The sequence below is a fragment of the Protopterus annectens genome, chromosome 9.part0 (genome assembly GCF_019279795.1).
Source record: "Protopterus annectens isolate FY-2018-M chromosome 9.part0, PAN1.0, whole genome shotgun sequence".
Lineage (NCBI taxonomy): Eukaryota > Metazoa > Chordata > Ceratodontiformes > Protopteridae > Protopterus > Protopterus annectens.
This window is the reverse complement of record NC_056743.1, coordinates 1,262,556,864-1,262,572,431: the sequence shown is the minus strand read 5'-3', so window position 1 is coordinate 1,262,572,431 and position 15,568 is coordinate 1,262,556,864. Positions and strand designations below refer to the sequence as shown.

The 15,568-nt window shown below is 39.2% G+C and overlaps 1 protein-coding gene across 1 annotated transcript in view; it reads right to left on the bottom strand.

The window, feature by feature from the left end:
• Positions 1–15,568, bottom strand: part of LOC122810652 (extracellular calcium-sensing receptor-like) — a 275,375-nt gene that overhangs the window by 196,260 nt on the left and 63,547 nt on the right. The window contains exon 2 of the mRNA XM_044082224.1: positions 14,448–14,623. Coding sequence (XP_043938159.1) covers positions 14,448–14,623 — 176 coding nt within the window. The remainder of the gene's footprint in view (positions 1–14,447; positions 14,624–15,568) is intronic.

Below are 15,568 nucleotides of genomic sequence, written 5' to 3'. Positions count from 1 at the left end.
GCCTAGCCAGACAGTACCCTGGTCTTTGACACCCAAGTAATTTAATTTCATGTGCCCCGGTCAAGCAGAGCCACAGAGGTGATTTCCAGGGTGTATTTCCTATCTCCCACCCAATCATCAAGATTATTCATGACGAGTGCTACTGAGGAGCTTTGTTTGCTATTGATAGGTAGTTTGTTCCAGAGTATGGGATGTCTCTGAGATAGGAATCTATCCCTCCAGCATGTTCTGTTTATTGAGGTGACAAGGTTTAGGACCCTAGAGCATGTAGCTTGTAGGGATTATGATCTGTTTACGTGGAGCATGTCCAACAGCTCTGGGTTTGACATAGTTTTGTATGTTAGGCAGAGGTCACCTCTGGGTAGGCGGTATGCGACACAGTCTAGCTGTGGTTTTGTGAGACGGTCTGCATAGGGCATCTGTTTGAGGCCAGTAATACTCTTTGTGAGGTATGTCTGTGGCCTTTCCAGTTGCTGTAGATGTCCTGTGAGGTACATTACCAAAAGGGGCATTGTACTCTATAATGGGTTTTGTGAGTGATGAGTAGAGGGGAACACTGACCTCTTTTTCCCTGGATGACACACCTTTTGTGATGAGGTGTGCCACGTAGACAGATTACATGACTAGTGTGGCACTGTGATTATCAAAGGGGAGACTACTGTCCACCTGTGTCCCATGGTCTCTTATCACACTTTCGGTGTTAAGTCGACTACCACCTATGTGGTAGTTCATGGGTACAGAGTTTTTACCAAAAGGGATGCCAATGCATTTTCGACATTGAGCTTTAGGCCATGGCTTTGTCACCAGGCATCTGTTGCAGTAAATATGACTCTGTCTCTCTCTCTCTCTCTCTCTCTCTATATATATATATATATATATATATATATATATATATATATATATATATATATACACACACATACATATAAACATCCATTGGTGTACATACAGATATACATATAGGCACATATACAATCCACCTTTCATGGTGGGGATATCAATTATGTGAAGGATGTGAGGTATACAGTTATGTAATAATATTGCACAGTCTTGTGCAAAATGCATTGAAGGTGTTCTCAGCCCATGTAGCTTTAGCAGACCTCACTGGCTGCAACACTGCAAACCTAACAAATCACACCCACAGCATTTAACCACCACATGTCATATGCCAGCACTGTATGCTGTCTTGTTTGCCACACACTACAACCTACATACAAATATGCACATAACAACCTTCACCAACATATATATGACCAGCCTTCACATAAGTTGCAGTATGTCCCTTGTTCTATGCACATGTACAGATGCTAATATATCTGACACAGATATATCTCTCCGTATGTGTGTGCCATACACACACAAGGTCCACACTGTTGTAAGTCCCTGGACCTCACGGCTGACCTGTTGGGCCTTGCTGCAACATGAACAGATGTCATGTGAGCACACAGTAATATTAGAGGGTGTATATGTAGCTGCAAATGCTAGATTAGCATACTAGCCTGGTACAGCAGTTGCCAATGCTAAGCTACACGTTAATATGACTATCAGGCATGTGTTACTCTGTCACATCCATGTTTATATAGCTGTATGCGCTACTCCCCCAAACGGCCATTGTCCACACTACTGTACAGAACACAGATAACATGGATCAGATGTTTGACATGTAATGCTGAGCTACATATGCCACAATTATGTCCCACTGCACACAGCTACACACTGATTTGTCCATGGCAGTAGTTATGTAGGGCATCTGTGCATAGATAAGTACTGCTGCCACTTATGGATGTTTCAAAGTATGTAGAGTATTCTTCAAAAACATCTACTACATGCCAGTAAATACATATCTGTTACATACCTTTCCTTTGTATGTGTTGGTAGTATTACATTCCGTGTGTCTTTGGCTTTTTTTTCTGTTGATGTGGGTGTGTGTGTGTCTCTCTCCCTCTCTCTGTCTCTGTCTCTCTTTGTCTCTGTCTCTCTCTCTCTCTCAATATATGCAATGGAATGATTGCATGTGTGGGCAGCAAGTACAGCCTGCTTTTATAGGTATCTGCACATGTGCATGTGATGGCCTCTGCACCAATTGGTGGCCACCATTTGGTAATTGCATGCAGCCTGCTGTGTGGCAATTTAAGTACTCACTGTCATAGCAACCCAATGCTATAAATTGCTATGTCAGGTAGGCATAGCCCTTTCAGATTTCCAGAGTGGGGCCCATGCTTGTTTGCTGTGGACACCGTTGTTTAAGTCAGAAGGTTGGTATAGTTCTTATATCTGAAGCTAGGGGTGTAGCCAGTGATTTAAATGTTGTACTCAGACCTGAATGTTGCCACTTCCAGTACACAGTTGTCAGTGTAGAATTGTACTCACCCCTACAAATGCTAACACAAGATACATGGGAGTATGTAGTTTCTTTTCTACTTATACAATTAACTGCCATACAAAAGTAGTTATTGAGATGTATTCATTTGGCACATGAACTGTTTGTGAACTGTTATACTGCGAATATTAATGTACTCACTTCTGCACAGTTTGTGCTTTTTTATTGTTGACATTAGCACAGGATGCTCAAGAAAACTGGACAATTCCAGTACTGAGTATACCTACCTACATCCTTGGTAGACCCTGAACACACAGGTATATTGTACATTTGGGTGGGGATGCAGACATACAGAGATCATTATGTATTATTGTGTGAATGTTATCTTGCTGGACTTAAAGGGTTGCTGTGTACCTGTTAGTTTAGCAAGGTAAGTAGTCTGTCTGCATAGCTCCCAACTGTGGACCTATCCAGATGGTAGCCAGACGTTAGGCTGTTATTCTCTGTCTGTGCAATGCACAGGTCTTTTCAGCACTGGTACAATGGCATTGTTACAGTCATTTGCTACCAGTACATGGCTACATCCCTTGGTATTTCAGTGTTGTACTCCTACATAAGGGTATGCTTGTGGAACTCCTTCCAAAGCTATTTGCACAGTGTGTAACAGCAGAAAAGCTGATATGCCTGTCTTTCTGCCTCGGCCAGGCCTCTGAAACACTCAGGTACATATTTGAACAGAGTGAGGTAAAGGTAGGTAAAAGTGAGGTACACCTTCAAAATATTAGAGACAGTATGTGGAGACTTTGGGAGAATCAGTGCATATGGATTACTACACCTTTTCTGAAGTACAAGCGGTGTCTAACTCCTACATATTGTCATTATTCATTAGGTGTAATACCCCACCTTTCTGCCTAACGTCAGTACTTTTCAGGGGTTTCAGTGGGACACAGCTAACATATGTTTCAAAATCAGGGACATCCCTGAAATGTAGTCACAGTTGGGATTTATGTCCTCTGCCCTAATCAGATATGCCACTGTTTGTCCTGCTATGATACCGTGTGGGGGTTGTAAAGTGCTGTTGTAACATCATTTACTGTTAGAATGGCTGGTTCTCTTATGACAGTCATGTAATGCAATTCCACAACAACTGCTGGTAAAGTTCCATGGAACAGGTTTTGTGTTATGGCATTCCTATTTTTCCTTTACATTCACTCATTCTGATGCATGATATATCTATTTCAGGAACAATCTGATGTATATCTACTGTGGCTTAGTGTGTCCAAGGTCCAGGGTTCGATACTGACAGAGGTGTTTTATTTTGCTGCTGGGCAGAACAAGGGCCCTCACATGCAGGGTGACTAAGGCACTTTTAAGCAGTTGTAAGCGGGTTTGCATGGGATTGCGCGAAGCTTAGCAATGCTTAGCTAACCGCACACCCACGCAAACCCGCTAACTATTGCTTAAAAGTGCTTACTCCCGCTAACCCTCACGCTCATTTCTTTGAAAGAAAAGAAAATGGGGAGATAGGACAGTGGTGAAAAAGGGGCACAAAGAGGGAAAGACAGTAGGGAAAACAGCTCGGGATGTGCAGGACGGGTGTATGAAAGGACCATAGCTGCCCATTTCTTTTACAGCAACAGTTGTGCATATGCAATAATTTTGGAGGGAAATATGAAACCTTCCACCCCTGAGAAGGGGTGAGGACAACAAAGTATGTTGTAATGCCAATTAAATTACATTTTATATGTCAAGCAGACATGTGTGCAAAATGGGCAGCTATGTATGGGGCATATTTTTTTTTTTTGGAGCAGATTGCCCTTTTTTTTCTTTTTCCAGGTAAGAGTGGAATGTGGGGTAGGGGATTTAGGTATATTTGGGGAGGTAGGTTGGGGAGTTAAACAGACAGGACAAACAAGACGCATATAGGGGTGGAATATGACACATGTGGGGGGTGAACAACATTGACGGGGAAGGTTGTTTGGAAACTGCAAGCCCATGAGCCCACAGATGGCGACAGTGGACCTGAGATCCCCACCCATGGGCAGTCACCACTGCACTTTCACAGATCAGAGGGTGGCTGTGCTGGGGGCTGCATATGAGGAGTAAACTCACCCGTGGGTCGCGCCACTCATGCCTCAAGCTGGCGTAGAGGATCAGTGACAGAAAGCTGGATCTCCCTACGCACCACAGCCCAGACCGTTTGGAGGGTGAGAGGAGGCCCTCCTCCGCCTACACTTGCACGGGGGGGGACGAGCCCATCCCCTGCAGCGCTTCCACCTGAAGGTGGCACAGGCCCAACGGAGGAGGAAGTCCCAGGCTGGGCACCAGACCTGCTGCTGCCAGGTGCCATTGCCAGCTGAGGTGGGATAGGTGGGTCCGCTGGGACCGGCCTTCCTTTACGTTCTATGTTTAGGAGGATTTAATGACAATATGGGTTGGTAACAGCCAACAGCATTCCAAATTAGTTGTAACAGCATGCAGTAGTATTCCCATTAACCCAACACACCACAGTTCCAACAGTTGAACAGCAAGCATAACACATGCATATATAGAACAACAGTGGACATTCCAACAGCATGCAGGATTAATTGTTGGCAGCAGGCCACCAAGATTGTGGTATTTGAACAGGGCACATCCATCAAAGTAAATGCAGATATTTATAAACCAATAGGACATATGTCCCAACAAATGCTTTGGGATTAGACATACCCATTGAGGTGTGGAATTGCATTGTTTATGCACATACAGTAGGATGTAAAAAGATACCTCCATTAACAACTTATATATACTTATAGTTTACACTACATTCCTATTGACTGCAGGTATATATCCCCTACATGTATTATTACACTAGGCAGTGTCCGTTAAATTGTGAAATGGGTTTTGCTAGTTCTTTATATACCTGACCTGTATCTAACATACAAACTGTCCAGGATGCAGATGTTACTGCTACCTATTTATATATTATATTTATATTTATATATCTACATATCTAGATGTGTTCAGGTGATATTATCAGTTATATTTTAACAGCCCTATACATTTCTAGTAGCACACTGACATTCATGGGGAACACAATAACAAGCTACTCATGTGCCAGATTAACCTGTACATGCCGACCATGAACCAACAGTTGAGGACTGTATATATGCTTAACAGCTACTGGCACTCCCTTCATCCACTTTATATGGGCCTACCTAAGTGTGCGTTGACAGTGCTTAATACAACAGTACTATTTCTATAATGCAAGAGTACAACAACATATCAAAGAAAGTGACACGGACACACTCCAGGAATTATACCTTTATTACTTACATAACACACTTTTCTAGAGGCTCTCTCATTTATTTTATGTAACAGTGCATGCAGAAGACTTATTCAAGATGTATTATACCTTTATTAATGGGTTACAACACTCTTTTTCAGGCTCTCTCACTTATTTTATATAACAGTACATGCAGTGAAATTATTCAAGACTTATACCTTTATTAATGGGTTACAACAATCGTTTTCAGGCTCTCTCACTTATTTTATATAACAGTACATGCAGAGAAGTTATTCAAGACTTATTATACCTTTATTATTGGGGTACAACACTTTTTTTCAGGCTCTCTCACTTATTTTATATAACAATACATGCAGAATAATTACTAACCTACCTGGTGGCGCAGCCTTAGCAGCCTATCTGCATAGGCTTGCTGATTCACAGCACAGACACCTGTAGCTGTGAAGTAAATGAAGTGATATTGAGACATACCTATCCATAATATAGACTACAGTAGCAATCCTTACATACTTCATTCCATGGCTATCTACTCAGTAGTGGGGCATTTTCCATCCCACGGGCCTCCTGTATCCACTGGTTCAGTCAGTCCTCCTTGCATTGCTTCAGGTCTGAGTAGTGGTGTCTGACCTTCTCACCAGTCCGTGGGACGCCTGTGGCACTGGTGAGATCATGAACTAGATGGTTCCAGGCTTCCGCTTTGTATTGGGTGCCTTGGAACTGGCCCTGCAGGAGTCTCTCCTCATGATTATGGACGAAGAGCCAAACCATTACTTTTGACTCCTCAATGCCCCAACGTTGCACTCGAAATGGAGAGCCCTCTCCAACACCAGCCATGCTGACTGCAGATGGGAGCTACAACCAGTTATGGCAAGTATTCCTGCCTATGGAGCTTAAATATGCCTCATTTCCCGCACTTATCTGTGATTGGCCGGTTTTGAAGAACCTCAGCTGAAAGCACACCTGTTTAGCAATGGGTAAACTTCTATTGATATGTATGTGTGTGTGTTGAAAGTGCATGCATATGAAAAGCTGTCATGGCTTAGTGGTTCACTACTGTGATTATGGTGCACAGTATCCCGGGTTTGGGGCCTGTCATTGCCTTTTATTTTACTACTGGCCAGACCAGCTAGGAGGTGTAGCTGTGTTTAGCCGACTTTGCTCAACTTTACCCAACATTGTTCTACGTTGCTCTACATTGCTTGACATTGCCCGGTGTTGCGCTAGTTAGCGCGGTGCACAGCTACGCGCAAACATGTTGTGTTTGTGCTAGTTGGTGCGATGCACAGCTCCGCGCAAAGCTATTGAGCTAGTTAAAGCAGTGCTAAGCTATGAGCAATTATACTAAAATGTGCTTAATACTGGTAAACTTTGCTTAGCAGTGCTTCACATTGCTTAAGATGCATTACTTATGCATTCATCAGTATGCATAACCATTTCAATTTCTTATATATATATATATATATATATATATATATATATATATATATATATATATATATATATATATATATATATAAAATTCGTTCACTACTACATAGGCCATTTCAATGCTTTTTACTAAAATTTCGATGATAAATGTCAGGAATTCTTTTCATATACAGATTTCCAACAAAAACTAAAAAGGGGAGTGGTGGGACTTGAACCGGGAATGCCTCCTCTTTGTGCGAAGGTTCTATCACTACACTATTGCTATTTTGCTTAATTTGCATATAAGTTTCTTATTATCCTCTTCGATGTCTTGACTGCTAACTGTAGCTAAGCAATGGGAAAACCCACGCAAACACACGCAAATACGGGCAGCTATATTGGGAATAATAAAAAAAAAATAAAAGTTTTACATTTTATAATTGTACTGGGGTTTAGAATGTGGGGGAGTGTAGTGTTGGGTAGGTACACATTTGAGCGGACTCACTCATGTCAGTTGACATTTCCCAATTGAGAGACTTACAGGGGCATGGATTTTTGGACTGCTTGGCAGTCCGACATGCCCCCTGCACTCGTGCATGCTCCGTGTTAGCCTTTGAGTTGAGGCAGCGCGCCCTCATTAATATGCATGGTGCGCTGCTGTCTTACTCTTAGACTGGTGTTTCCGTGTAAGACTACTTTAGTCTTAAACGGAGGATTCATGAATCCTGCGGAATGTATTTTAGCAGATAGTATTGGTACAATATATATAAGCCAATATGAGTATAAAAATTATTTCAGATATCAAATACAAAGGCAACCGTCTCCTTGAAACTGACACCAAAATATAATCAAAAAGGTACTGTCATATGTAGGAGAGAAACCAGCGAGGCAAAACATCATCCAAAACAAGACTTTAATGTAAAACACATGTGCGGAACACCCTTGCTAATCGGTTTCGTCCTATAAGTGGACTTCATCAGAGCATGGGTGTAAAAACTACTACAGACCTGCTATATACCAATCAAATAAGTACAAAATACATCTAGTTCACAAATGAACCTGTTAAATCACACTTAAAGCAATACTCACATAAAAAAACTTATACACAATAAAACAATGATAAAACAATAATAAAATAACTTGTGTGCACTCCATCACTGAAAATGCTAAACTGATACATTCAGCTTGCCTAAAAAGTGTTCTTAAAACCTGTTAGCAACATAAGTTACAACTTAGTAGCTCTGAGTTTTAAAACACTATTGATTGAAATCTGATCATTTAATCCAGGCATAGATGTGGCATTTAAACAAACTTGCCACACCAATTCCCTATATTCCAAAAGGGTTTCCCAATTTCCTCTGGTAGGTGAATTTTCAACTTTATCAATCACTCCAAATCTACATTTAATTTCAGTGTAATGGGAACAATCTGTTAAATATTTGAAAACAGCATTATTGTTGTCCTCCTTCTGTATTTCGTAATGATGTTCATATATTCGATTCTTAAACTGATGTTAAGTCTTCCCTATGTGGAAATAATTACCGTCCCAACAAGTGGTGATACAAACAACCCCCTTGGTACAACAATTTGCTCTAATATTAGTTTTTAAATATTTGCCATTATAGGTGACTGGAAAAGTTTCACCTTCATAAATGTACTTACAAAAATGCCACAAGCCACATTTGACAGACTTTTCACATAACACTGATATTCGGTATAGATTTGGAGTGATTGATAAAGTAAAAATTTCACCTAGAGGAGGAAATTGCGAAACTCTTTTGGAATATAGGGAATTGGTCTGGCAACTTCATTTAAATGCCACATCTAAGCCTGAATTAAATGAACAATTTTCAGTCAATAGTGTTTTAAAATGAAGAGCTGCTTAGTTGTAATTTATGTTGCTAACAGGTTTTAAGAGCACTTTTTAGACAAGATGAATGCATCAGTTTAGTATTTTCAGTGACAGAGTGCACACACGTTGTTATATTATTGTTTTATCATTGTTATAGCGTATACAAATTTGTTTATGTGAGTATTGTTTTAAGCATGATTTAATGGGTTTATTTGCGAACTAGATATATTTTGTACTTAATTGATTGGTATAAATAAGGTTTCTTGGAGTTTTTTTCACCCATGCTCGAATGAAGTCCAATTATAGGAAGAAAGTGCTTAGCAAGGGTGTTCTGCATGTGTTTTTACATTAGAGTCTAGTTTTGGATGATTTATTTTCCTCTCCAGTTTCTCTCCTATGCATGACAGTATCTCTTTGAGTTTTTTATTGATAAAAATTATTTCAGACACAGAAGGTAATAATCATTATTTAAGTAATAAGAAAAAGGGAAAGGCAGTTGCGACAAAAAAAAATAAAAGAGAAAGATTGATGTTTAATACAGATTTAAATATGGAGATCAGGTAAGACAGTTGAACAATAATAGGGTTAGTAGAAGAATCAGTGTATGATAGAATGACATACACTGATAGTGATGTTAGAAAATAAGAAAACGAAAAGGAAAAATGTAAACTGGGGGGTGTAGTGAGAAAATACTGTTATTCTTAGTCAGGCCTAGAGCAGGAACAGGTCCATGGTTGATCTATTAGCAGCTCATATCCTTGTTCTCTGCATGAACCTACAGATCTTCTCATTTGACTATTTCCTTTTCCATCTATTTCCTTCCTTAGGTGCATTTTTTGTTTATCTACCTTTGCACACTTTGTCTGTCTGTCCCACCACAAATACCGACCTCCCCTCGAGTTGTGTTCCCATGCCTATGTGTTGCCAGATCCACCACTCTCCTTGCTAACATTCAACATTCCATCAGTCTTACCAGTCTCTTCGTTGTTGCTTTCTCCTCTTCTGCATTCTTTCCAGACAGCCTTTGTCTAGCTTCCTGTACTCTTTCCTCATTTTTCTCCATTTCTTTTCTGTTTTCTTTTAGCCTTTTATCCACCCAGCTAGTTGCCTCTTCCTCTTGCTTTATTTAAATGTCTTTCTCATTCAAATCCACTTTTGCTTCCCAGGTAAAAGGCTGAAGTCATCATAATGTACCTTTCTAGTCTCTGTTATGGCAATCTGTTTGCAAGCTCACAGAGACGAAAGTGTTCCTAATCAACAGTACCATGTCCTTCCATGTCGTCTTTCACTTCTTCCACTCCTCCACCATCACTTTTCCATAAAACATACCCAGCTCTCTAAGCTGGCAGTTGAATGTCCTGATCCTTTGCTTTCTCAGATGATTGGCTGCCATTCTCCCTAAATCCCAGTAAATTGCTACCACCCCCGTGGTTCTTTCCACTGCCTTATCTATACTTCCTTCCTCCAGCTCACTAGTTTCCACGTGGACAGTATTTGTAAATGTCCTTCTTTCTTTGCATTCAGCCTGGTCCTACAGGTTCCAGTCTGGAAACAGGTAAACCTAGACCATTTCCATCTTCATCAAAGTCTTCCTTGACCACTACCAGCTCATGCTTCTAATGATCAAGTGCTCAAACACCAGAATGTCTTCCACAGTTCGTGGGCTTCACCTACTTCTAGTTCTGTACCTACTTGCACCTCCATTCTCTGTGCTATACGTCATACCTACCCATTGATTTCTGCCACTCCTCTTCCTGTGTACCTGCTCCCTGTACCTTTCTCTTCTGTCGTCTTTCTAGCTATGACCATCCCCCTTCCCTTTCTAAGTGACTGTGCTCTCACTCTCATGCTGACACCTGCTTGGCCTATCTACTCCCATTCTGTCTTCCCTCCACCACTTGCTTCTCCTATCTCTACCTGTCTTCATAAAATGGCTTCCTGCTCACAGACATTGTCATCCTTGCTCTTTTTCCTCTGTCTCCTTACCTGTCACTTCTGTGCTTCTGTCTGCCCCCTTTCTGTACTACCTAACTACATAACAGCATGTCATACTGCCTATCACTTTTCCTCTTCCTGTCCCTCCTATCCAGTCATGTGTGTTAGCTTTCTGTTATTTTTTCCTTTTCAGTCTCCCTGTGCCCCTTCTTTCTAATCAGCCAGCTAAATACCTTCCCTATCTCTAAAACCCTTCACTACAGCTCTCTCAGATTACTCCAATCCCTTCATCCACATTCACTCCACAATTCACTGAGCTAAGCTTTCACCCAGCATCCTCCACACTTCAACCATGCTTGTCTTCACCCCTTTCATCCTTCAAAGTACTGTCTGACCATCATCATCATCAGCATTATCCTTCTTATTCGCTTTGTATGTTTCTACATCCATGTCTTACTGTTCATTGTAGCCTCCATCTTGAGCCTGCGCCTTCTAATTCCTCATCCATATTCTCATCTCTTACTTACTCCCTCCTTTTCTCTCTTCTGTACTGTGTCCCATGTTCGGCACTACCTGGATGTAACCTGGCTTCTCCGTTACTCTGCCTTGGTGTCCTATGTTGCTTGTTAACATACATTGGGAGAGCACAGTCCTATAATATATGCCACTTTCTCTGTGCTCCCCTGTTTTAGCCTCCCATGCAGTATATGGTACTTGAAGCCCACTTAACATTGCTGCCTCTTTCTTACTGTGCCATGTGAAACCCTCTGCCCCTCTGCTCCTCTACTCTTGGACATGCAAGACACAGTGAAGAGGCAGCTCTCATTTATATTGTGAACTGTAATCAATATTGCTTAAAATAAAATGCATATTGCAGAGAAGGGGAAATGTATAACCAAGCTTTTTTCTGCTATGTGTTTGAATGCATATATGATTCCTTAAAATCCAAAGTCTTTAGAGAAAGACAACATTAAGGTGGTTATATTATTCCACTTTTAAGTCATGTCTTTGTTATGTATCTCTATGCACTTATACATTTAGTTTGTTTTTTGTATAGGTTCCTTTCAGATAGTTACAACTTGTACAACAGAGATATAAATGGAACTCAGCTGATAACGGTCCTAAGTTGAAAACAATATTCTTTGAGAATGGGGCAAACCTGGCCAGTACTCCAGTGTCAACCTCTCCAGTTGTTTAGATGTGTCACCATATGTGGACCACCTGAGCAATCACCAGAAGAGGCATAATGACTGATGATGTCATTTCTCATCAGAAAAACATTTCAGAATTTGTTTTTGAATGAAAAAAGAATGTTCCCATTGGTTTTAGACATGTAAAGTATATTGCAAAATAGTTAGTAAAGTGCTCAAGCTATGGTATGGCACTACAAAACTATAAAGATGAGTTTAAGTCCTACACTTAAAGTCCTGCCATGTAAAGTTTAATACTAAATACCTTTGTCAATTGAACTGCCAAGATGCTTGGAGAACAAGCTTATCTTAATGCTCCTTTTTTGCCTGAAGATGCTCCCGTTTTCTTTATCTCCTTTAAGTTTTATCTGACGAAAGACAGACTTCCAGATTAAAAAAAAAACAGATTAATCCTAAATGGACAAAAAGAGTAATAAGTCTGTAGTACAGCAAAAGACTAAAATAATGATCTAAGTTCAACCGTGACAATAAACCGCAATTTGTGTTTGCGTATGACATGTTGATTCATCGCACTACAGCACTAAATTGGTAGGAAGTTGCATTTGTCTTTTTTTATTAGAACTACCATTATTTATTTTTTCGATACTGACATTATTTCACAGTTTCCCACTTTCTGATGGTCTTTGAGGTATTTTAACTTTGTATTGCAGTGCCATGGTTAAAACTGGCCATACATTAAATTCAGTTGGAAACACTATAAGAGATCAAATCACACTAAAATTTCATGATATTTAAATAGTAAATATCACTTCTTTGTTCTCCTTTCCTTATATTATTTATTGTGGTATAGACTGCTGGTAAACAGATAATAGAGACACAGCATGGTGCTTAACCATATTTCTGAACTGTATGAAATTGAAATATACAGTTACATAAGATTCACCCTTCCATCATTAAATTTAGAGATGAGTGTCAAATACCTAAGAACTAATGAAAAAAACTATAAAGTCTTCTGTCTCAGTTTCCATGTTGTCTTTTACATGGATCTAATTTATTTTATTAACAGTCCAGACTATTGACCAGCAAAATAGTGAACCAGGGAAGTCAAACTGTCAAAAGATTGAATTTGAAACAAAAAATGTATTTTTTCATAGGGGAATAAGACACCCTGCACAATCCACACCCGCTGCTGATAATATATACTAATTCTGAAATCGTACTACAGTGAGAAAAGGGTAAATTCCCATTGAGAGCCTAATTTTGATGTTTTGGCAGTACATATATATGTAAATAGGACTCACTAGCTAATCCAACATATAATTTCACTCTACCTACACAGTTAAGTCTATGACAGCTCAAACATAAAGAAGTACTACCCTACAGTTTTTATTAGATTAATCCATTTGATTCTGTCATCTGAGTTTGTATATGGCATCTGATGTCTACAGGGGTGTGTGTGTATGTGTGTGTGATGCGTTGTATGAGTGTGCATATTTCTGTGGGTACTGCTGTCACTGCATCAGCTTTAGTGAGTACTGTATGTGAAACTTGGCATAGGTGTAAATATTTCACGTTTCTGTCATGACACTTTCACAAGCTGATTAAACTTCATGTGAGAGATTATGGCTTATCATACATCTTGGGATGGTAAAAATTCCTTGTAGTCCATATATTTACTCTCTTTTTTTCTCTGTATAATTTATACAAAACACACAAGTGTTTATATAATCAACATAATGTGCCATGACCCTCAGTTACTATGAAAATAATGGCATCTATTTAAAATAAACCATGAAAAGTTATCATAAAATGCCTTTTTGTTAGTACTCTAAAATGCTTCTTGTCAATATAGTGTACATTTGAAAATAATATTTGAAGCCCTGGAAAACCCCAAATAGTTGCACATTTGAAATAATACTGAAAAATAGCAAAAGTATCTGTTCGTAATTCTTATCAATTGAGACAAATTTTATTAAGACATTCCGAATCGTAGCATCCAGAAAATGCTAAACCTATTTATTTCTAAATATTTCAGGTGATTCTGTAGCAGTTAAAGCTGTATCTCATGCAGAATTTCAAAACCAAATTAGTTAAGACAGTCTGACATAATGTAGTTCCACGTGCAGAAACAGATAACTAAACCAGAGTGTTAATTAATTCAACACTGAATGTGAAAAAAAAAACAGCAATTTTTACAGAATAACAAATGTTTAAACATAAACTATCAAACCACAGAAGTACCTCCATGGGTTCATCCTGAGGCCTGAAAAATAACTTTTAAAATGTTATCTTATATTTTTTTACAGTTGAGCAAGATTTGTTATTTATGTTTTCTTAATACAGTTCTACTCACCTACAGTCAACTTATTTGCTTGATAGCCTGTAGCCCAAAGAATACAAGACTTTATACCAGTATATCAAAATGGGATACAGCAGCTGTTTTGAGAAATACATACAAAATGTCTTTATTATTAACATCAGACAAAACTGACTTACGTTTTACACTGAATAGGCTTTGGTGTCTCTGTGAAACTGGTCAAGGGGATTACATAATCTGTATGGACAGGAATCATTCCACCAATGAGAATATCTCCATCCTTCATATAGGCTTGGACTGGATGACCAGGTAGTTTGCACCCAGGTGAGGACATCGTCTCAAAAACAAGTTCAAACTGCATCATGAGAACCACAGAAATAAATAGATACAATTTGGGGAAAGTTGGCATATTTGCTGTTTTGCTGTTGTTACTAGAGTGGCTGATTACAAGCAATAGCAACTGCACAAACTGCTTATATTCTCAGTAATACAAGTATCCAGTCAGCTGAATTTTTTTTTCTGCTGTATAGCAGAGTCTGTTAGTATATATAATTTTTTGAGAAGATAGGAGATTGTCTCCTAATAAACATATGGCTCCATGAGGAAGGTGTAAGCCCTATCATTACTGCCTATTTATAAACTAAAGTATAGTTTACTAGGCATTTCAAAATTAGCTAAAATGAGACAAATACAGTACATGGCACAATGTCTGATATTATCCATCTGTTGCTTGCAAGACAGCCCACGGCATGCATTGGGGTTATTATCATCATGATCACAGGCTATTTTTTCTATAGCAAGACACCTTAGCCATAAAGAATACTTAGATAACACTGCAACAATCTGTAATCAAAGTTTTACAGTTGTGTTACAGAAGTGATTCCATCTGAAAATGTACACGCTCAATCCCCTGTATTTCAAAGACTCACCCCTCATTCTCAGACATATTCCCAAGATAAACAGGCCATTTATAATTCACAAATGTTTGACCATAGACTCTCAAATTTTATATATGTTTTTCACTAGCTGAGAACATGCCAGATTATTAGTTTTATTTTTTAAAAATTGTACATCATAATACAGCACTTATTCAACAAGTTAAAACATGAGAAGGATAGTGTCACCCTTAACTATGTTAGAACTGCATTAAACAACTAACATTGTATGAGACAGCATAGCTGGGTATTTAACCCACTCGGATGTGGAAATTATTTTTAAATAGTAATGCAGTTTGGAATATGCTTATTCAGATTTATATTCAAACAGTATTTCAGGCTCTCATTGTTTTTATAATTGACCT